This window comes from Psammomys obesus, unplaced genomic scaffold, assembly GCF_907164565.1.
Source record: "Psammomys obesus unplaced genomic scaffold, mPsaObe1.curated_primary_1811, whole genome shotgun sequence".
Taxonomy (NCBI): domain Eukaryota; kingdom Metazoa; phylum Chordata; class Mammalia; order Rodentia; family Muridae; genus Psammomys; species Psammomys obesus.
Window position 1 is genome coordinate 15478255 of NW_026585504.1, and position 21705 is coordinate 15499959.

Sequence of the window (21705 nt, forward strand, 5' to 3'; positions counted from 1 at the left end):
TTAAAGAAATAACATGCCATGGAGATTAGTTTTTGCCTATTTTTCATTCCCTCATCTATCTGGTCACTGACTGCTAAGTGAAGTCATAGCTCACTGTACCACATGGTATGAAAGATACCAAAGAAGGTGATGGCCTCTCTTCCTTAAAGGTGCTGAAAGTGTGGCTGAATGAGAAAGAGACGCCCACAGGGAATGAGAATGTCGGCCAAAGAGGTTTCATTAGTTGAGACAGAACAAGTGGAAGTAAGTGATACCATACCAGGCCAGCATACGCCTTCGAAGTCGCCACCTTCAGGGTTCTTCACAAAGAAGCCCTGTTGTTTGGCTTTAGCGTAGACTGTGTAGTCAGGGTCCACCTTGATGTGGGGGTCACTGATAACCACAAGCTGTCGGGACAGAGACTTTAAGACCATGTCAGTCTTAGGAGACTTATGTTCATTTAGGTGTCTTCACCACAGTTTTGGGGTGGGGGGTCAAGTTTTTACTCAGAAACTACATTGAAACTCATTGAAACTCATTGAAAATTTTGGACATTAGTAAATCCCTGTAACTTTTCATTCAAAAACTGTTATCAAATCCAGGTGAACCCTCTGTTATGATTATCATGGTTTATCATTTTTATTATCATTTTACATTTGTTTATGTATTTATTGTGTGTGTCTGTATGTATGTCTGTCTGCAGTCAGTTCTCTCCTGCTCCTAGGTGGGGCTTGAACTCAGGTTCTCAGACTTGGTAGCAGAATGCCTTTATCCACTGAGCCATCTCAGCAGCCTTATATATGTCTTTAAGGTGATATTTATTGAGGAATGGGTTCAAAAGGCAGCTTGAATTTTAGGGGGACAGATTATATCATTTACATGCTACAAATGGGGTTGTCCTCCTCCTTTCCCCATTTCTCGTGTCTCCCTCCCCTCTTTATTACTGTTTCTTTCCTTTTGCAGAACAGAATACAAGCATTATGTACTTCTCAGTGGCTTCCCTCCTTCTCTTTTTAAATTTCAATTCTGTCCTTGGCAAATTTACAGGGAGAGTCTGTCAGCGAAACATGTTTAAAAAAACAAAAAGATCTGATAACATTAAAAAAATTATACTTGGGGCTGGAGAGATGGCTCAGAGGTTAAGACCACTGGCTGCTCTTCCAGAGGTCCTGAGTTCAATTCCCAACAATGACATGGTGGCTCACAACCATCTATAGTGAAATTTGGATCTCTCTTCTGGCCTGTAGGTGTACATGCAGACAGAACACTGTATGTATAATAAATAAACCTTTAAAAATTATACTCTTCTATTTTTATGTGGAGCGGGGGGGGCACATGCTTGTCATGGAGGTCAGAGGACAAATGGCGTTAGTCAGTTTTCTCCTTCTACCATGTGGGACCCTAGGATCAAACTCAGGTTGTCAGGCTTGGGGGGTGGGGATCAAGCACCTTTACCTGCTGAGCGGTCTTGGTCCCCAGGACTCCACTGCTAAGACTTAACTTAGGCCCTACAGCATCCTCTTACCCTTCTGGCCACCTGCACTCAAGCTGACAAAGAAAGCCCAGGGGCTCCCTTCTTGGTTAGCAGCAAGAAGTTAGACAATTCAGCCATGTGGAAGAACTCTTATTCCAGCTACCATGGAAACTGAGCTAGTCCCCTTTTCCAGTGGTCTCAAAACATTTTCAAAGTAGATTGGGAGACAGCTCTGAGCTCTCCAGGAGGCCTCTTTATGTTAGAAACTTTTCTGCTTCTGGTGTCTGTACACTTACACAAATTTTGACAATGGAACCAAATTTTTAGGAGTGAAGGAAACAGCAGAGAAGCTGCCAAAAGGGGTCTGACAGTCTCGGGCCCCTTTACTGTCCTGGGGTCTGCACGACAATGGCCGGGATGGGGGTGTTACCACATTTTAGTACCCTTCTTGACCTTTTAACACCTAACTTCTCTTACCACAGTTACATTAGAAGGCTCTATTTCCACAGCCATTTTTTATCAGATTGTCTTCTTCTGCTGATGTGCCAAGACAAATTTTACATGTCCTTTAAACGTTGGGATTAAAAAGCTTTAGACATCAGGCTGACTTCACCTTCCGTTTTTTGCTCCTGAGCAGCTCTTGCATCCTTCTGGGGTCTGCAAATCTCTTTTTGTCCCAGGTGAAGTACTTCTTGTCCTCGGTGTGCTCTATGTCCAGCCACATGACGTCATATGGAATGTCGTGCTCATCAAAGCCTGCATCCACTGCCTTCACATCCTGCTCGTCTTCATAGTTCCAGCGACACTGATGGTACCCCAAGGAAAAAAGAGGGGGCATGGCTTGTGTGCCTAAGGAAGAAGATGGCAGTGGAGGCCACCAGTATTATTCAGGGACCATCTTCCCAATCTTTACAGTATTAAGCACTGAGCTTGATACTACATAAAATATCAATAGACCCTGCCTAGAAGAAAGTGGCAGTCAGGGCGATTTGGAGGGGTATAAATAAACACTGACCTGAGATATGACTATTATGCCAGAGGTATAAGTCTAGCGCTGTGGGAACACATACGTTCTGCTTTCAGAGTAATGTGAGATCTGTAGAGCTTTCCCAAGGCATGTGAGAAGGATGGAGTAGGAGGATGCCAGGCAGGGAGACAAGGTAGAGCACATAGGAACAGAGAATAAAGATGCAGGCAAAGAAGTACACGTAGCCTTAGAGAAAATAAATGCTGCGGGGAATACAGTGTGAGAGACTAAGAGAAGTTGAAACTGGAAAGGATCTGGTTATAAAGAGCCCTGTACTTCAGGTCAGAATTATTCTCATGATTTTTTTTAAACACAGGACGACATATCAAACGGCAAAATGGCAGCTGTGGGTGCAGCTCAGGTGGTAACTACTTGCCTAGTGTGCACAAAACATCGTGTTCAAAATTCCTGGCACCCTATAACACTGGTGGTGACGTATGCCTGTAATCCCAGCATTTGGGAGAGCTAGAGGCAGAAGAATCAGAAGCTTAAAGTCAGACTTGTCTACATAGAAAGTTCAAGGCCAGCTTGAGATGCATGAGACCCTGTCCTTAAAAAAAAAAAAAAGTGAGGCCAGTGAGATGGGTCAGTGGGTAAAGGTTCTTGCCACCAAGCCTGATGACCTGAGTTCTAGTCCTGGCTCACATGGTGGAAGAACTGAGTCATAAAAATAACTACAAAAAGAGGCTTTGAAACAAAAGTGTAACCCAAAGGGAAGTGCATTCAACACAGACCTGGAGGGTGGGAGATAAGGGAGGGGTGGTGCCTGCTGAACCAGGAAGGGTGTGTGAAGAGGGCACAAAGGAGCAGAAGAGCATGTCCCTGCTCAAGAAACCTGGACATGCTCCTAAAGTGCTAAGATATCAGACTCATGCAGGCACCAAGGGCTTCTATGCAGAGACACATGTTGGTGGCCTATAAGCAGCTCCAGGGGCTCAGATGCCTTCTCCTGGACCCCAAAAGCCCTTTATGTCAACACATATATACATAATTTTAAAATAAAAATAAAATCCTTATCATCAGTATCTATGGAGATGGAAAGAGATAAGAGATTCACAAAGTCAACCAGGACATCATAAAACTAGACTAGGGCATTGTAAAACAATGAGCACACAGGGAAAAAGAGACAGGAAAGGCCTCAACACTATACACATGACAGATAAGCAGACGACCTGGGAGATAAGATGAAAATTTCTCAGAAAAGAGGTGAAAAGAAAAAAGAAGAAAGGGGGCTGGACAGATGGCTCAGCAGTTAAGGGCACTCACTGCTCTTTCTGAGGATCTGGGTTCAAGTCCTAGCACCCACGTGGCAGTTCACAACTGTCTGTAACTCCAGTTCCAGGAATCTGACACTCTCACATTGACATACATGCAGACAAAACAGCAGTGCACATAAAGTAAATGTAGATAAATTTAAAACATTATTTTGAAAAGAAAGGAGGAGAAATAACAAGGACAGGAAACTATGAAAGGAATAGTAGAGCCTGTTTCCCAGGACCAAAAGTGTCCATGTCTCACCCTCAATACAGAAACCATTTTAAAGGGATGCATCAAGGGAATTTACTGTAAAATTTAAACATATTAGTGACAAGGAAAGTAGTTCAGTGGGAGAAGATAAGCCATGTGCAAAGGAACGCAATGAGCGGTTTTGGAGCAAGAAGACAGGGCACAAGAGAGAAATGCCTTTTAGTTCTGAGGAAAGCAACTTTCAGTTTAGCTGACGCAATTACCAGCCGAGAGTGAAGCTAGGAGAAAGAAGGCTTATTCCTTCAAGGAGTAAAGCATATGTATTTCCATTTATTTAGCCTGTGTGTATATGTGTGTGTTTGCCTGTGCATGTGTGCATGTATGTGCACTTGTGTGTGTGTTTACGTGCACATATAGAGACAACTTGTAGGAGTTGGTTCTCCGCTTCTACCGCGTGGGTCCCTGTGAGCAGACTCAGGTCTTCAGGCTTCTCTTTACCTACTGAGCCATTCTACTGGCCTAGGCCTTTAGTCTCTTAAATAATAAATCTTTTGTTGCTAAAGCCAGTAATATAGTTTAACCGAGAAGAAAACATTCAAAAGTTCAGGATGGATACTCCTTAGCCTCAGGGAGATTATTCCCAAAGACTGAAGGCTTCAAGCAGGCATATGAGAAGGGTTAAGGATTAGAAAGTAAACAGTCTAGAGCGGTGGCTCCCAACCTCCCTGATGCTGCGACCCTTTAATACAGCTCCTCATGTTGTGGTGACCCCAACCAAAAAATTATTCTGTTGCTACTCTGTAGCTGTAATTTTGCTGCTGTTGTGAATCTTAATGTAAATATCTGACATGGGACTCTCCTTTGGGAGAGTTGAGAGCTACTGGTCCAGAGGTACATTTAGCTTGTTGGGATGTAATGAGGATGAGAAGAAAATGCTTGCTACTTAAAGTGTTTGCCATTTCTACATAATGCAGAACAAATATTAATTTGCAGGGATGATACCTAGGGCATCACAATGGGAACACAATGGAGAGAGGAACGCACGTACCCGTGATATATGAATATTGCTTGAAGACGTCAGAAGGGGAAGGTCCTGTCAGCAGGAAAACATCAATGATCCCACTCTCTGACATCCAGCGCACATTAGTTCGACACCTGACCTTTTGCTTGGCAGCCGCTGGGCCCATCTGGGTCAGTGTATACTGGAAAAGGATGTAATGAAAATATTTCACTGTACACTAAGCACCCAGTTCTATGTGATTCAGCCTACACTTAGTAGCTCCTACTGACATTCGTTGATTGCACTGCAAAGCTCTCAGTCACAGAAAAATGCTTCTGCAAAGAAAAGGGCTCTGACTACAGTGTGGTAAATATGGCAGGCAGCCACATTCCATAGCTCACCTCAACCGCTGGCTCTGTGTTGATCTCCACTAGTGTTTCTGAGGCATTCAGCCAGAAAACGCCTACAGTCCTGCCCTGTTTGTGGGCCAGGAGATAAGGCACTGAACCATATATGCCCATTTTATCATGTACTTGGTATCCATAAACGTCCAGATTGTAAAGACGGTATGCATCTCCATCTCTGAAACACAGAAGAGGCTGATCACCAAATACACAAGTGGATTGTTTGTGAATAGAACAGCTTCATCTTCTTCTGTAAATAGACCTTTTACCTCCTGCCAGGCATGAAGGCACATACTTATATAATCCCAGCACTTGGAAGGTAGGAGAACTTTGAGCTAGAGGCCAGCCTACGCTGTAAAGTGAGTTCTAGACCGGCCTGGGCATGTAACTAGACCTTATATAAAACCACTTCACTACAAAGACTCATCTATCACTTGCCTAAAGGTTACCTGCCCCAACCTGGTGCACACGATCCATCTCCTTTGTTTCCGTTGGTTCCCTCCAAACCTTAGGTTTAGATCCTGAGATACTTTTTCTAAATGTCCTCTGTGAATTCTCCAGAATGGCAGACACATTAAGAATCCTCTGCTGCCAAAGAAGTGCATCCAAACATACCTCCAGAGAGCTGAGCCAGGAAAGATCTGGAACAGGTTTGGAAGTGGGAGCTCCAACTTGGGGTGGTGGGACTAGTCACCATGCCTGCCTAGGAAAATCTCCAGACCTGACAACTTTAATCAACCTCTGCTTCTCTTTGGTTTGGCTCCTCTTAGACAGATGCCTCCTGGATCCATTTGTCAGTAGTGTCAGCCTGAAATGTCTCTCCAAGGAAATCTTAGGTAATTGGAAATGCCACATTTTCTAGCTCAATGTCCTCTTTTCTACATCAGTTTCTTTTTTAAGTATTCTCCCAGGGTTCCCCAAAAATATCCTGCACAGAACATCCACTTTAATTCCAATTACTCCTTATTTTTATTTCTGTAGTTTTTGGGTTCACTATTATAGTTTTTTATTAATGTGAGTGCGTGTGCATGCACGTGGAAGTCAGAGGACAGCTTTGCGGAGTTGGTTCTTTCTTTCCACCTTTGTGACCTAGTTTCACTTCTGTTGTTCACAAAAAGTAACTTGGGAAAAAAGGCTCATTTGGCTTACAGAGAGAGAATGAACGTACAGACCCTGGCTTAAACTAGAGTATAGTCCGTATTGTAGACATTCACAGTCAAGGAGCAGAGAGAGAATAAACATGCAGATCCCTGCTTGCTTGCTTGCTTGCTCTTACCAAGCTTTTCATTCTCTTATGCTGTTCAGGACCCTGAAAACTTCCAGAAAGGTTTCTTAAGTCCCTTAAGTAATATTAAGCCAGAGACTAGTTAAACATTCTTGCTGTCACTTACCTAGTATTTTTCAGCTGGTGTGACTCTGCATGTTGAGGGATACCATAGAGATGTTCAAATCCATGAAAGGAGAAATCCAAACCAATAGAGGAAGGACCTGTAGAGACAAGGATCATGGCTTAGTTTTGCTTCTCAATAGATCAATCTAAGAGATTGATATAGTTAGCTAAGAAAACGAGGCTGAGAGTGGAGAGATCTGAATTTGCCCCAACCTAACAGTGTTGTGCACTGGTTTTTAAGAGTAAGATGCCGTGGTGTTTGGGGGCTGGTGGACGTTTATGCATGTGTATGAGAAAGTGAATGTATATGCATAACGTGTATAAATGAAAAGCTCCGCCCGCTTACTAGCTATGCTGCCTGAGCCGTGTGTTGAAGCTCCTTGTGCCCTTTGGTACTGAGTACTTTTAATCTTTGCTGGACAAGTTCATGCTTGTCTTCACCTGATAATCTTCCTGTCAGCCTGTCTGTGGCTCTCTATAAGAACCACTGTCAAGAATAGCATGAAGGCCTTTCCTAGATCTGCAACATATGACTTCCTGTGGTTGTGATTTGTGATATGTGAGCTCAACCAAATTGCTCAGCCTGATGAGACGCAGCACCTGGGACAAGGATGAGGAGGCCTAAAAACATGAGAGTTACTGGCTAGAAATGTTAGAGCAGATGAGCTGTACAACTTGGGTTCTCATAAGAATAGAATGTGGAATTTACAGCTGTCTGATTTACTCAAAATGGCAAGCTGTGTGCTGGCCCAGGCCCTTTCCTGAGACCATAAGCTGTACATGGCCCAAGTATCTCTTTCACTCTTCTATAAGGTATATATAATGACTTCACCATTGCAATGCATTATTGAAGAATAGAGAGGCCAACCAGGAGATTTCTTTCACATTACAGAAGCTACTTGTTTTAGGTGCCAAAGCTCAAGGCTCAAGGAATCCATCCATCTATCTATCCATCTATCCATTTCTCTCTCTCTCTCTCTCTCTCTTTCTCTTTACCTACCCACCTACCTATTTATGACACTGGGGATTGGAGCCAGGATGCCCCACATTAGCCAAGCACTCTATCACAGATCTGTGTGCCCAGACTTCAAATGAAGTTTGATATAAATGTTTGGCAGTTTTTATTTTAATCCTAGGTGTGGGATACGGGGCTGCTTTAGTTTGTTCACAGCGGTTAACTATGATTGTCCTGTGGTCTGAGAGAAGTGTGACCTATTTTAATATCATATCATTAACTCTGACAATTTACCATTAGCTTTGACATCCACAAAATTTCCAAATTTCTCTTCCCATAGGCCTAGATCCTCTTGATTTTCCTATTTGTAGAAAAATAAAATAAAATATGAATTTATAAACTGCAACAAATGTTACATTATAGATTTTTATGGTAACAAGATATCTTATTTGGATGATGAATGATGATGATGATGATGATGATGACGATGATTAGAGACAGGGTTTCTCTGTCTAACAGCTCTGGCTGTCCTGAAACTTGCTCTGAAGACCAGGCTGGCCTACGAACTCACAGAGATCTGCCTGCCTCTGCCTCCCCGAGTACTAGGATTAAAGGTGTGAGCCACCATCCCCTGGCCATTATTTGGATTATTAAAAAGATCGAGACACTGGCAAGATAGCTGAACAGGTTAAGGCCCTTACCTCATAATCATGCAAGCCTAGCAACCCAAGTTCAACCCCTGGAACCCACATAAAAGTGGAAGGCAAAAAGTACTCCTGCAAAGTTGTCCCCTGGAATCTGTATGCATACCGTACTTTCCCCAACACATTCATCACACACATTCATGCCATTACTACTAACAAAGAAATTTAAAGACTGAGAAAATGCATGGTGTGTTACCATATGCCGTTAATCCCAGCACTTGGGAGGCAGAGGCAGGTAGGTCTCTATAAATTCAAAGCCAGCCTGATTACATGCTGAGGTCTCCCACACCTCCATCCCCAAGAAAAGGAGAAAATTAGTTCATACTTTAAAAAATTGGTTCATAATGTATATTTAACAAATCAACTCTGTGCTTTCTATAAAAGTCAATACTCATGAACCTTTCTTTCTTTCTTTCTTTCTTTTTTTTTACTGTGTTAAAATACATAACATACACTTTATCTTTTAACCACTTCTAAGTACAGAGGTCAGTGTCACCAAGTCCATTTGCTCTGTGGTATGAGGATACCCATCACCAACCATCCAGCTCCACAAATTTTTCATCTGCCCAAATTGGACTTCCCTACTAAATAACAACTCTCCATTTCTCTCTCTCTGCACTCCTGGCAATACCATTCTATTTGCTGTTCTATGAATGTGACGTTAGTCACCTCATAAAGTGGAATCGTAGAGTATTTGTTCATTTGTGACTAGCTTGCTTCACAGGCTGTCTTTAGCTCTTGCTCACTTTGTGGCAAACACATCAGAGTTTTCATTTTTAAAAACAAGTACTATTTCACTGCATGCATAGATCACAGTTTGGTTTTGTTATGTGTTCCTTCCTCCTTATGATTACTGTGACTAATGCTGAAGAAACATACAAGAAACAGTACTATTGGGTCATATTGTAATTCCAAGTTTAATTTTTTGAGGAACAGCTTTATATGGACTAAAATAAAAGATTTTTTTAATGCAGCATTTGCATGTAAAAGAACTAAAAGGAATTTTTTTCTTTTCCCTTCATTTCTTCCTTCCTTCTTTCTTTCCTTTTTTTTTTTTTCTTTTAATGAATCAGGGTTTCTGTTTGTAGTATTGACTGTCTGGAACTCTCTTTGTAGACCTGGCTGGTCTCAAACCCATAGAGATCCACTTGCCTCCATCTCTTGCATGCTGAGAGTCAAATCATGTATCACCATTACCTAGCAAAGGGAAATTTTCATGTAAACACATGAGGTAAAACACTAAGAATCTAATAGCTTGGGTCAGTTTTAAGTTTTCCTCACATTTATTTATGTGTTGGAGGGCTACATATGCCTCAGTTCACATTAGAGGTCAAAGGACAACCTGTAGTGGAAGTTTTGGTTTCTTTAAAAACTCAGTTCTGTTATGTAAACTTGTTTTTGTTTTAATCCCAGGTGTGGGATATGGGGACGCTTCAGTTTGTCCACAGCTGTTAGCTATGATTGTCCTGTGCTCTGAGAGGGGCGTGATCTTTGCCAGCTGTAGATAGTTTAATTCTGAGGACTCTGAGAGGGTGTAAGTGCTAGGTCCCACAGAGGGATGCAGGCGCTGGAAGGAAGATTCAGCTGCTGCTCTCCTTGCTGCTGCCCACCACTGCTGCTGGTTCGTCCTGCTGGACTTTCTGACTACAAAGACTGGACTTGCCCCAAGGAACAAAGTCTAAAGAGGTCTCCATCCCCTTTCCCCTCTAACCTTCTTTCTCTCCTACCTAGTGTTGGGGGGTTGGGAGGGAGGCAGAGGTATAAAGCATGCCAACAACAACCCACAGGAGTTAGCGCTCTCCTGCCGTGTGGGTTCTGAGGACTGAACTCAGGTCATGTTGGTAGCATCCCTGAGCCACCTTCTTGTTCCTGTTCAATCGGGTGTATATTTGTGCTGGTTTGAGATGTCAGATAAAATGGGAGGACAGTGAGTTCTCAGGTCTCGCCTCTTTCTACAGCTACAACTTTCTTAATTTTACATAAGAATGAGAATAAATAAATTATGTGTGAAAGAAATTTTGTTTGGGTTATTTGTTTATTTCTAGCTTATTTTCCACCATGAAACCTTCTGTAAAGTGATCCTGTGCTTCTTCGAAGTCACATCTGAATGCCTGAGATAGGGACTATGCTGCCCTGGGGCCAGGCATGGACTGAGTCTTCGAACTCAAACAGTTGAAATTTTTCCTATAGAGATGGTTCATAGCAGTCATAGAATTTTTGTGATGGGGTCTGTGACTCAAAGCTGCTGCTCCAGCAGTCTAATCAGCTATCTCCCCAAAGCGGACTTGACAAGTCACCACAGCCCTGTGTACATCCATGCACTTGTATTCTCTGCTCAGAAACCAAAAGCTTTCTCACATCCATCAATATAAATGAGTCTTAAGAAAGAGCAGACCTTGTCCTTAGGGCACCAGAAATACTTTTATCATTGCAAATGGCCACAGCTACTGCCAAGACTCTGTGAGACATTATGTGGCTGTGAATGGAAAAAAAAAAAAAAAAAAAAGAATTGCTCGTCAGGTGTGGTGGTCCATACACATAACCTCAACACTTGGGAGGCTGAGGCAGGAGGATTGCTGTGAGTTGGAGGATAACCTGGGCTACATGGTGTGTTTGAGACCAGCCTGGGCTACAGTGTCCTGGGGAGGCAGCTCAGTGGTAAAGCACTTGCTGCTCAAGTGTAAGAACTGGTGTTCAGTCCTCAGCATCTGTGTCAAGTCCGGTAGACGTAGCGGGATGCCCTGGGGAGGCAGACAGGACCCCCCAGACCAGCTGCCTAGAGACTAGCTGAGTCAGTGAGTTCAGGCGAGACTGCCTCAATGCATAAGGTAGAGAGCGATTGAAAGTAACATCTAATGTCAGCCTCTGCCCCCCCCCCCCCACGTACACATGCATGCACAGACATGCACAGACATGTGCATAGCACGCCCACATACACAAAAACACAAAAGACTTCTATGTGGTCTATTTTTCAATAACTCAGACAAAAATAATCTGATAAAAACAGAAGCGAGACCATGTACCTCTGTGTTTAAAACCTTCTTTGTTCTGGGAGTAAACTGAGAAGTTTACACAGCTTAAAAGAAGGTACACTCTGTGATAGATAGGGAACTTAGATCTGTTTAATGATGAGCTACCAGTTCCTTCACCAGTGCCTGCCCTGGAGGAGATGGTCTTCAATAGATTGTGTTAAGAGAACATTGCTGGTCTATCCACACAGCAGCCCTGCCTCTTTAGCACTTGTCAGAAAGAGACCTGACATTGATTCCAGGCCTCTATATCTGGCATAAACACACACAAAGATAAGATGCTAAGATGAGCAAAAGACAAGGCCAAGTACTCCCCTTCAGCACAGTAGCACATTTATCAAGCACCTTTCTGGAGAAGAGGTGGGGAATCTCCTATTGCTCACGAACGGGAGCATCAGGAGGAATCAAGGGTAAATTGCTGGATCTCAGTTTACCTGAGCAGCATCAGCTGGTGCACTCTCCTCGTTTCCTTTGGCAGCTCTGTTATAAACACAGAGAAAGTTGTTTCACTCAGTGGGAAGACTGGCAGTATTTAATGCAGTAATAAAGATTTTCATTTCCAGGTCTTCATAAATTCTGTCCTTTAGTTTATCTAAAATGATGTCATATTTAATAAATATGATATCATTACAGTGATGTGCATGGTGGCACAAAACCAACCCAAGATTTAGAGGGCTAAGGTAGGGTAACAGACGTGCAAGCTCATCGTTGCCTGAACAGTAATTTCAAGGCCAGCTAGGAGTGGCAATATGGCTCAGTGGGTAAAGGAGCTTGCTGTTAAGACTGTGGTAGTCTGGAAGAGATGCTTCCTCCGTTCTTACCAAGTGTTATTTTAAATCTCCCAGTCTGTACTTGCTATTTTTATCATCAGAATAAGTAAAAATAAATTTGTATTATTTATTACCATAAAATGATTCTTTTAAAGTTGTAACTTATCATTTTGGAATGTTAGCATTGGAAACTCTTACTATTTATCATAAAAGTAATATATTCATTAAAAAATAATGAAAAGAAGAAAAGTTTAAACCTACAATGCCAATCTACTCTGTTATTATCTTACAAATATTCTTCCTATTGGCTACTTTTCTGATGACTAAGGCAGCTCACAGAAGGGAACGCTTATGTGGGTTTAGGATTCCAGAGGGGTGAGAGTCCACGATGGTGGTAGTGGGGGCAGCGGACATGGCAGCTACAGCAGAAGCAGAGGGCTACGTCTTGAACCACAAGTAGGAAGCAGAAAGTGAACTGGGGATGGTGTGTGTTGTTTTACTCTCAAAGCCTGCTTCTGGTGGCATACTTCCTTTAACAAGGCTAGACCTTCTAAGCCTTCCCAAACAGCACCACCAGCTAGGGACCAAGTATTTAAATGCCCAGGACTATGGAGGACATCTTACTTAAACCATCATATTCTTCAACTGCTTTTTTATTTAAATGGAGAAACACTGAACACAGCATATCAAAAATTTTAGTACATAAGCTCTTCAACCTCCTTTAAGATTTTTTTTGGGGAAAGAGGAGAGAAAGACATTTGCTATGAAAGCATGAAGACTTGAGTTCAAGGCAACCGGTATTTACAGATGGGTTTTGTTAAGGTAGGTCCTTAAGGGTCAAGTAATGTATCCAAATACCTCTGCTTGTGAGGAACCTGCAGGTGCTCAAAATATAACTGGCCCAGGGAGTTGACACTGATCACAGCCTCATTCTCAGACACCAAGTCTATCTTGAATGGGTTTGCTGAGATACAACACTTCAGATCTCCTTTTCCATCTGTCAGTATCAGGCTGCCTATATCCCCTGAGCAAGAGACCAGCCTGGAAAATGAAACAGGAAGAGAAAAAGAAATTGCAACAGGTTGACATGATTCTATATAATTTGTAACTCAAGAGTGTTGATTAGGAAATCAATCTTCCTCCGACAGAATAGGGAGCTCTCATGGACAGTGAAGAGAAGAGCTTGAGGATAACTCTACCGTACACTTCATAATTACAGGTCACAAAGCCACTCCACCCTTCTAGGACTAATTCTTTGGGGAAAATTAAGTGAAATCATGCACGAGAAGCAACTGGTATAGGTTGGACACACAAATAAATGTTCATTATCATCATCATCCTCATCATCATTTCTGTCTAGTACACTTGGCCACCCAGAATCTAACTATTGTTTATTTTTAAATTACATCTTAAAAACTTATTTTGTGTGCCGTGTGTGTGTGTGTGGGGGGTGTGCCACAGACTTAGAGGCAGCACCTGTTTCTGCTGGGCCAGCTCACTGGTACTGTGAAAACCTTACACTTCTTTAGGCAATTCTTGTCCTCATGAGCCTGGCTTTATTGCTCTCTGGGCTAGCTGGGATCTGACAAATGGTTTGAAGGCAGTGAAGGCTGGTAAAGATGAATCACAAGGAACACGGAAACCCCTTTGCAAAGTCTGTCTCAGCTGAGGTCCATTTGGTGTTCAGGCGAGACAGGGCAAACTTTGTCAGGAGTAGGAAGGTGACAGAGAGACAGATCAGGAGCAATTGTGGAGGACTCACATTTGGCAGATCATGACTGCTTGTAACTCTACCTCCAGGGGATATGACACCATTTCCTGACCTCTTCAGGCAATTGCACATGCTTAGCGTGAGTGTGCATAGGAAACATTGACAAGGAGCAGCAGGAAGGTGGGCTTCTGCTAGAAATGAAGGCTCAATGGGCTGGGAAACATGGGCATTTAGAATTACCCAACTCTTCTCAGATGCAGGCATTTACTACTTTTTGCAGTTAATGCCCTAAATCTGAGGAGACTGTGAACTTAGTTTATGACCTAATTCAGCAACGTGTGATATCAACCTCTGAGTCTGTATTTGCAGCTATAGGGACTCTGAAGCTATCTATGTATGATGGGGAACAGTCATTGAAACTGGTTAGTTTCCTAACAATGCTGTGAGTTCAGAATTTAAAACCCTGAGACTGTTGTTTTATGTCATTAAACACTTCAGAGAGGCAGCCAGGCCACCTCATAGTTTTGAATTCTGAGTGACAGTCACAATGTCCCACCACGTGGATAGGAACTCCTGGCCAGCAGGGCTTCAACGGGGTTCCTAAGGGAGGAGAGTGGAAGGAATTGGGGGGGGGGGGGGACAAGAAGCGCAAGAAAGGAAGCCAAGTCTGTTTGTCTGATCAAGGCTTCATTTATTGGAAATTTTTACCCAACTTATATAGGGAGAAGGCAGGAAAAGGGGGAAGGTGATTAGCTGCTGCAGGAGACAGGAAGAGTGCTTTCATGGGTTAAATATTGTACCTGCAAGGTGCCGTAAAGATGTTTTCTTAAGCTATCTCACGGATGCTCTAAAACTAACAGACGGATGTTCTCACGATCAATCACCCATGATTTCGGGTCCTAGGTAACTCTTCAACTAAATAGCTTTAGGTCTCCAGTAAATGACCTTTGCTCACTACTTGGCTTTGGCTTAAGTAAATAGCTTTGTCTCCACTAGATAGCTTTGGCTCACTGTTTGACTTTGGCTTCAGTAGATAGCTTTGGCTCCCAGCAGAAACTTAAGCACGAGCACAGAGTGCTGTGGTTTACTCCTAGTTGTGTCAGTTTGTTGGGTTATCATAACAAATTACTACAGGCCAGGTTGTTTATAAAGTGGTTTATTTTCTCACAGTTCTGGAAATCTAAGACCAAGGTGTTAAAAGATTGGTTTCTTTCTCTCTCATTTTTTGCTTTTTTAAGGTTGATTATAAGGCCTGTTTCCATGGCCTGCAGGCGGTTGCCTTGTCACTAAGTATCCCTGTGTATGTGTCACTATAGCTTTCTCATCTTATAGGGCCAACAGTCGTGATTTATTAAGGCCAACTATCAAGCTCTCATTTTAACTTTATCACTTTAATATATCTCTGTCTCTAAATATGGTGTTCTGAGGTACTGGGGATGAGGGCTTCAGTCTACAAATTTTGGGAACAGGGAGACACAATTCTGCTCCTAACACTGGCATTCTATCCTTTAAGGGCAGCCAGGTTTTCACTGCCTTCCCTATCAACTAGGTTAGCTTGTTAATCTTAAAACCACAGCCAGTCACTTGTACCTATTTCAGATATCAACTACTTTCTCAAATAGGGCTTGACTTTTGATAACAGAAACAGCTCTGGCTATTTCAAGTAGAAAACAACGTACAAACAGAACTGGTTGTCTATAGCATCATAAGGAGGATTTAGGTACCAGGCTTCAGGAAGTCGAGAAATCAGAAGTCACTGTGGCTATTGTCTGGTTTAAGGATCATGCCATCTTAGCTGTAATAAGATCGGGGCACCGTGGCCCCAACTAATGGCCTTTGAGCCAGTCCACAGCTGCCAGATCTATATAAGCACAGTACTGAACATTACACGAATCAGTATACATGATGTGCAGAAACTGAATCGCATCAGAAACTCTAGCTACAAAGGGGTCTGGGAAAGAGAAAAAGGCTGCTTTCAGTATTCAGTTATTTTGGTAGCTGAAGGTTCCCTAGAAAATAGTTGGAACCGAAGCAGAGTAACAGCAATATTTACCACACAGTATTTATATAATCTTTACTATTTACTGATCATATGTCTTCATGGAAAAACAACCTACATAAAACTATGGTATGGATATGGAGAAAAATTAAAGCATGTGCCTTAACCTTATATTCTTTCAGAGACAAAACAACAGGAATCACAAGACAAAGCAGCTGACATTTTACAGAAATGTCTGGGGAGAACTGATGGAAATTCTACAAGTACTTGAAAATGCTTTAGTCCTCAGAGACTGTTTTCACCTAAATACTGATCATTAATTTATTACTGGCTCTAAGTAAAATTAAGTGTTAGGCTTCTGAGAATATCCTTAATTAAAAGGGAGTCTGTCTAACTATATAAATTACTGTGAGAGTTAACTAGTGTATTAAGTCTCTTGAGCCACGGTGCTAATCCAAGTGAGAAAATTAAATAGCTTTTCTTAGACTTAGTTCCAAACTCTGACTAATAAACTACTTTTCTTGTGAGAAACAGAGCAGGCCCAAAGTTCTGTCTCTTCTCATTTGGAGGTACAAAACAAGTTTTGGTATGGGAGACAAAGAAAACAGAAGAGGTAATATAGAACATTTATAAACTGATTGTAACTTTGAACGGACAAAATAGGGGGTGCACAGGGAGTCTAGTCAAGGTGTGCTGAAAGAATGTGCTGAGGCTGTGCATAATACACCCTGTCTGAGGCTTACCTTACAGTCTTCAGCTTGCTGCTGACGACGTCGGGGACTTCATACCTTGGTTTCAGTGGGGTTTCTTCATTGATCTTAAGTCTGAAAATGTTTTTCTCTATACCGTAAACTTCAGCTCTGAGAGGAATCTGGGATTAGAGATGCGAGGTTAGCTTCATCAGGTTATCTCAGTGACAATCTGTTCTAACAGTCACATTACAGAAATTAGGAAAGCGTTCGTTTAAATTATTATGGGCCAAGCAAATTGGAGAATGCTGGCAATAAAATGAACATGTCCCAAATCTATGGCTGCACTTGCTTGGTTATAGCTGTAGGATAAGAAATATTTTGTTTGTCTGTGGTTAGGTAAGCAAATGATTATCCAAATCAGGATCTTTAGAGTGAAAGGGGTCTTCTACTAATAATTGAACTAGATAATTAATAAACTGCAACCAGATTTGAAAAAAAAATTGATACATCTGCCTAGGTTCAGATGTGCTAAGAATTTGGGTGTTAAATTCAGTGTAACCAGGTTCCAGCTGAGTAAAAGATGAAAGAAACAAGCCCAGGAAAAGAACTGACAAAAATGATGATCTTTGCAGTTCTTCAGAGTGGATGAAATGAGGCTTATTGAACTAAAATCAACAGACTTTTTATGGACAGGAATAATAATAGGCTTCTAGCGAACTTTCTTAAGGGGCTGGGAAATTTAGGTAAAAATTTCCTAAAAGAGGGATGGAAACTATAGAACTATAAAGAGAGTAAAGCTGAGAAAATAAAACTCAAAACATCGGCAGAAACCCCATGAGAAGGGAAATGGCTGGATTTGGGTCACAAAATGACGCCCCTAGATCAGAGGAAGACAATTTTTTAAACAGTACAACATGTGACACTGGTCCTACTGCAAGTTTGTCATGAAGCATGCTGCTGAGCTTTGGTTACACATGGTTTACCTCTGTGGTTGCTGTGTTGCTATGGCTCTGGCTCAATGGGAAAGTCCATGAGATGCAGAGTAAATGACTGGGTGTGGACGTGGTGAAAGCGGGAGACAGGCAGCACTGAAAACGTCAAGCAGCATTCCACAAGCCGTGTGATGGGAACCTTGCTTCCTGGACTGCAGGAGAGCAGTCAGGGCACGGTATCAGTAACACTGCCCTGGAGAGCGAGCGACCAGCTAGTGCTGTGGCTTGTAGGTGCATTTATAAGTTCGCTCTGACACAGGCTTGTGATAGCACTGACTACAACTACTGCTTACATGCTTACTTTTTCACATTTTTGAGTTGTCTTGAGAATGTCACCAGAATACCGACATTTGAAAATGCCCAAATAGAGAGCTGAAACTCTGTTAGATTATTAGCTTATCTATTCTCTACCAAGCTGCAGTTGTTTTATTTATTTATTTATCTATCTATCTATCTATCTATCTATCTATCTATCTATCTATCTATCTATCTATTTATTTGATCCTGGGTTTTTCTTTGTAGCCTTGGCTGTCCTAGACTCAATTTGTAGACCAGGCTGGCCCTTGAATTCAGTGATCTGTGATCTGCCTTCCTCTGCCTCCCTCAGTGCTTCAAGTAAAGGTTGTGTGCCGCATCCGGCTCCCCTCTAATTCAATTAACATTTGCTTTATATTTAATATTGCGATCACTGAACTCTTAGAGAAGATGGTACCAACATAAAATTTACATAAAGCTGAGATAAAAGTATGACTACAGAGCTAGAGGCAAAACGGGAAGGGGAATACTAATGTGTCTAAGGTGAAGGATCTGGGAAGTCTCGCTGGGGAGGAGCAACCTAAACAGGGCCTTCAGGAATTGGTGGGAGAATAAGTTAAGTTTTTATTGCTATGATAAGCACTATAACTAAAAGCAACTTGGGAAGAAAACAGTTTATTTCACGTTGTATCTTACAGTCTACCATGAAGGAGGTCAGAGTAGGAACGTGAGGCAGGAGCTGATGCAGACGCAATGGAGAGTGCCTCTTACTGGCTTGCTTTTCATGGCTTGCTCAGCTGTCTTTTTATACAATTCAAGACCACCTGCCCAGGGATGGCACCACCCACAGATAGCTGTGTTTTCCTACATCAATCATTAATTCAGAAAGTGCCTCACAACTCAGGGTAATCTGATGGAGGAATTCTTTCAACGGAAGCTCGCTCTCTTTCCAGATGATCCTGGGATCAGATTCTTTGTAATGTTTTCTGCTTATGAGTTAAATATGGTCAAATAATGTCAAGAATACAAACAGAACAAAACAAAACAGAAAAACGTAAACAATGGAATTTTATTATAAGTATCCTTTAGGGTTTTTTTCCCCCTGTTTTTCTTTAAATAAGCTAAGTGAGCTTTTGGGGGCCCCAATTTCAAGCCTTTGGTTGACAACTATTTAATCTTTCCCTTGTGCCCAACTGCCCGTAAGTATAAGCTGCACTTTTCTTCCTTTGGCAGCTGTCACCATAGCACACCAGCTGCTTTGAACAAGAGAGGCTTCATGAAAACTATACCCCAGCTGCAGAGAACACTGCAACCAACATGCTGCTGAACCCACACTTCTGCTTCAAGAGGCGTTGCTCCAGTGTGGAGACCTTCATTTGAGCTCTGGCAAGCCTCAATGGTCTACAGCTTCCCTGGAGGGCTGCTCTAGATCTTGTAACAGCAGTCCTCAATTAGGGCAGGGGGAGAACACCTCCCCTAGTAACTCAGCAAAGTATGTTGGTATAATGTTGTTGTGGAATGTACCCTTGCTCATTCAAGTGCTGATTTCTCTACCCCACTATCTGGTTTCAATCCGGACATTGCATTGTGATGCTTATTCAAACATCATCTGTCTCAAGTTTGTGTAAACATGCCACCATTTGTTTTCTGTATTGTCAATAAAACAACCAGCCCCAATGCTGAGCAATGGAGAGAATAGGGTGGGACATCCTGGTCTAGAGGGGAGAGGAAGGGAAGGAAGTGAGTAGGAGGCAGAAGCAGAGGTGAGCAGGCCAAGATTTGGAGCCATCAGGAGGGTCTTGGAACCAGGAGGAAAGATGAATTGGACCTAAGATATGACTAAGAGCAAATATAGTGGGTAAAATCTGAATGGTAGGAAACTCTGCAGGTTTGGAGGTTTAGGATGGAGTAACTATTGCCCAGCATTGTGCTCTAGGGTAATTAAATAAATCCTAGTCTCTGTGTGGTGATTTGGATATACAGCTGGATTAGGAATAACCACTGCCTAACTAAAAGAGAAATCAATAATAAATATTAATACCTACAACAAAAGTACCTTTCATTGGTAGGAATGTAAACTGTGCTATGATGGACAGTGGAATTACAACCCGAGTCAAAACATGCCACACTCCTTTCTAGATATAAATTAAACTGTTTTCAGCTTGTTTGCATATTATATTGTATTATTAATTTATTTTTTAGATGGTTTCAAACTTGCTGTGTAGCTAACAATTAACTTGAATTTCTGATTCTTGTTCCTCTACCTTCTAAGTGCCAGGATTACAGGAGTGTGCTATTCTTTTTACAATTGGTCTGAAAGACTTCTTTCAGACCCACCCCAACTCTTATGTTGCAACTTTAGGTTCTAGTAAGGCAGTTTCTGGAATATTTTGTTTATCTAGTGGCCTTTCTCAGAGGTAGAGCAAGCTTAGCTGGTTGCACAAATAGCTCAATGCATATTTGTAATCCTGGTACCTAAGACACAGGAGGACCATACGTTTTAGGCCTCCTAGGGTTATACAGTAAGAGTGAAGCCAAACTAGTTTCTACAAACACTACCTAAAAGTTCAAAATCAGTGGTAGTCTATACCTGTAATCCCAGAATTTGGGACATAGGGGCAGGAGGATCAGGAAATTCAGTCATCCTTAATTACCTAATCAGTTCAAGGGCAGCCTGTAATTCAGGGACCCTTTTTCACAAGCAGCCAAAACCAAACTAAAAGAAACCTAGAGCTTTAAGCTCCACTATCAGCAGTGACAACAGAGAAGTGCCTGAAAAGTTCCAACAGGAGCCTTTAAGAGTCCTGATACTCAAAGTTCAGAGCTGCAACACTAGGAGGTGCTGGAGCTCTAAAAAAGCAGAAAGTGGCATGACACCCACGGCGTGACATGGGAGGAGTAATGCCCAGAGCGGACTGAGAACCGCTGAGAAGTAGGGCTCCATGGCTGAGGCTCTGAACTGTAACACTAGAAGGCAGGACAAGAGTCCGATAACAGAAGAATCTGTAAGAGTTGGAACTAAGTAAATGAGAGGCTGTGGAGACTCAAAGACAAGAGTTGAGGACCAAGGTCGACAGAAACATTGGAGAGAGCAGCGAAGAGTTAAGAGTCAATGGTCCTGACGCTCAACTCCGGAGGTGTAACTAGTTGGTGTCAGTACTCTAAACCCACAGTGATAGGTCTCTGCTTTGTATACCAGGAATAGTAATCCTCAGCTTTGAAGGCTTGTGACCATAAGCTTTAGCTCTCAAAGCTGAGAGCCATAAGTCACTGAACTTGGAAACCCAACTTACAAATCTCTGCCACTCAAGGCTATCAAGGCTAAGGCAGCTGGGGTTCTGTAGCTCTGAGCAGCTGTTTGTGATAATGGCAAGCATAAATTTTCTATGAAGAACAATGGTGACCTTGTGCTAGCTTTTAGCCCGTTTCCCCAAGGGCAATTAGCCTGTCCAGGTATGGCTCCATTTGGCCAGTTCCCAATTAACTGCTTCTTGGCCACTCAGGATAAACAGTATCTGCTAAAGCGTAGCTGTACCCCATCTGCTGAGGAGGTGGCTAGTTGGCCAAATCTCATTCTAATCCCGCTTAGATGAAGAGGCAAGGAGTAACTTCATGCAGATGCTTAGAGATATACTTGGATCCTCAAAGAAGCTGCTAGAAGTATCTCTGGTGAGACCATGCTAACAGGCTGCAAAAGAAAGTAAAAATGTTTACAAATGTTTATCCAAACCAGAAGAAAACACCAAAATTAGCAACGTAAAGTACATTAAAGGTAAATGTCTAGTCCTGTCAGCCATGTTAATGCTACAGAAGACAACATACATTTTCATGTATTGATACAAAAAGACCAGGCCTCT

General features: G+C 42.2%; 1 protein-coding gene across 2 annotated transcripts in view; it reads right to left on the minus strand.

Moving 5' to 3' along the window:
- Positions 1-21705, minus strand: part of Ganc (glucosidase alpha, neutral C) — a 53835-nt gene that overhangs the window by 24074 nt on the left and 8056 nt on the right. Inside the window, exons 4-12 of one of the 2 annotated variants that reach the window (XM_055629265.1) lie at positions 16653-16780; positions 13058-13240; positions 11864-11909; positions 7991-8057; positions 6743-6839; positions 5349-5529; positions 4996-5149; positions 2067-2302; positions 260-386 (exon numbers count right to left, since the gene is read on the minus strand). In XM_055629265.1, coding sequence (XP_055485240.1) covers positions 260-386; positions 2067-2302; positions 4996-5149; positions 5349-5529; positions 6743-6839; positions 7991-8057; positions 11864-11909; positions 13058-13240; positions 16653-16780 — 1219 coding nt within the window. Of the gene's footprint in view, positions 1-259; positions 387-2066; positions 2303-4995; positions 5150-5348; positions 5530-6742; positions 6840-7990; positions 8058-11863; positions 11910-13057; positions 13241-16652; positions 16781-18898; positions 21537-21705 lie in introns of those variants that run through there. The other variant, XM_055629336.1, reaches the window with a different exon arrangement.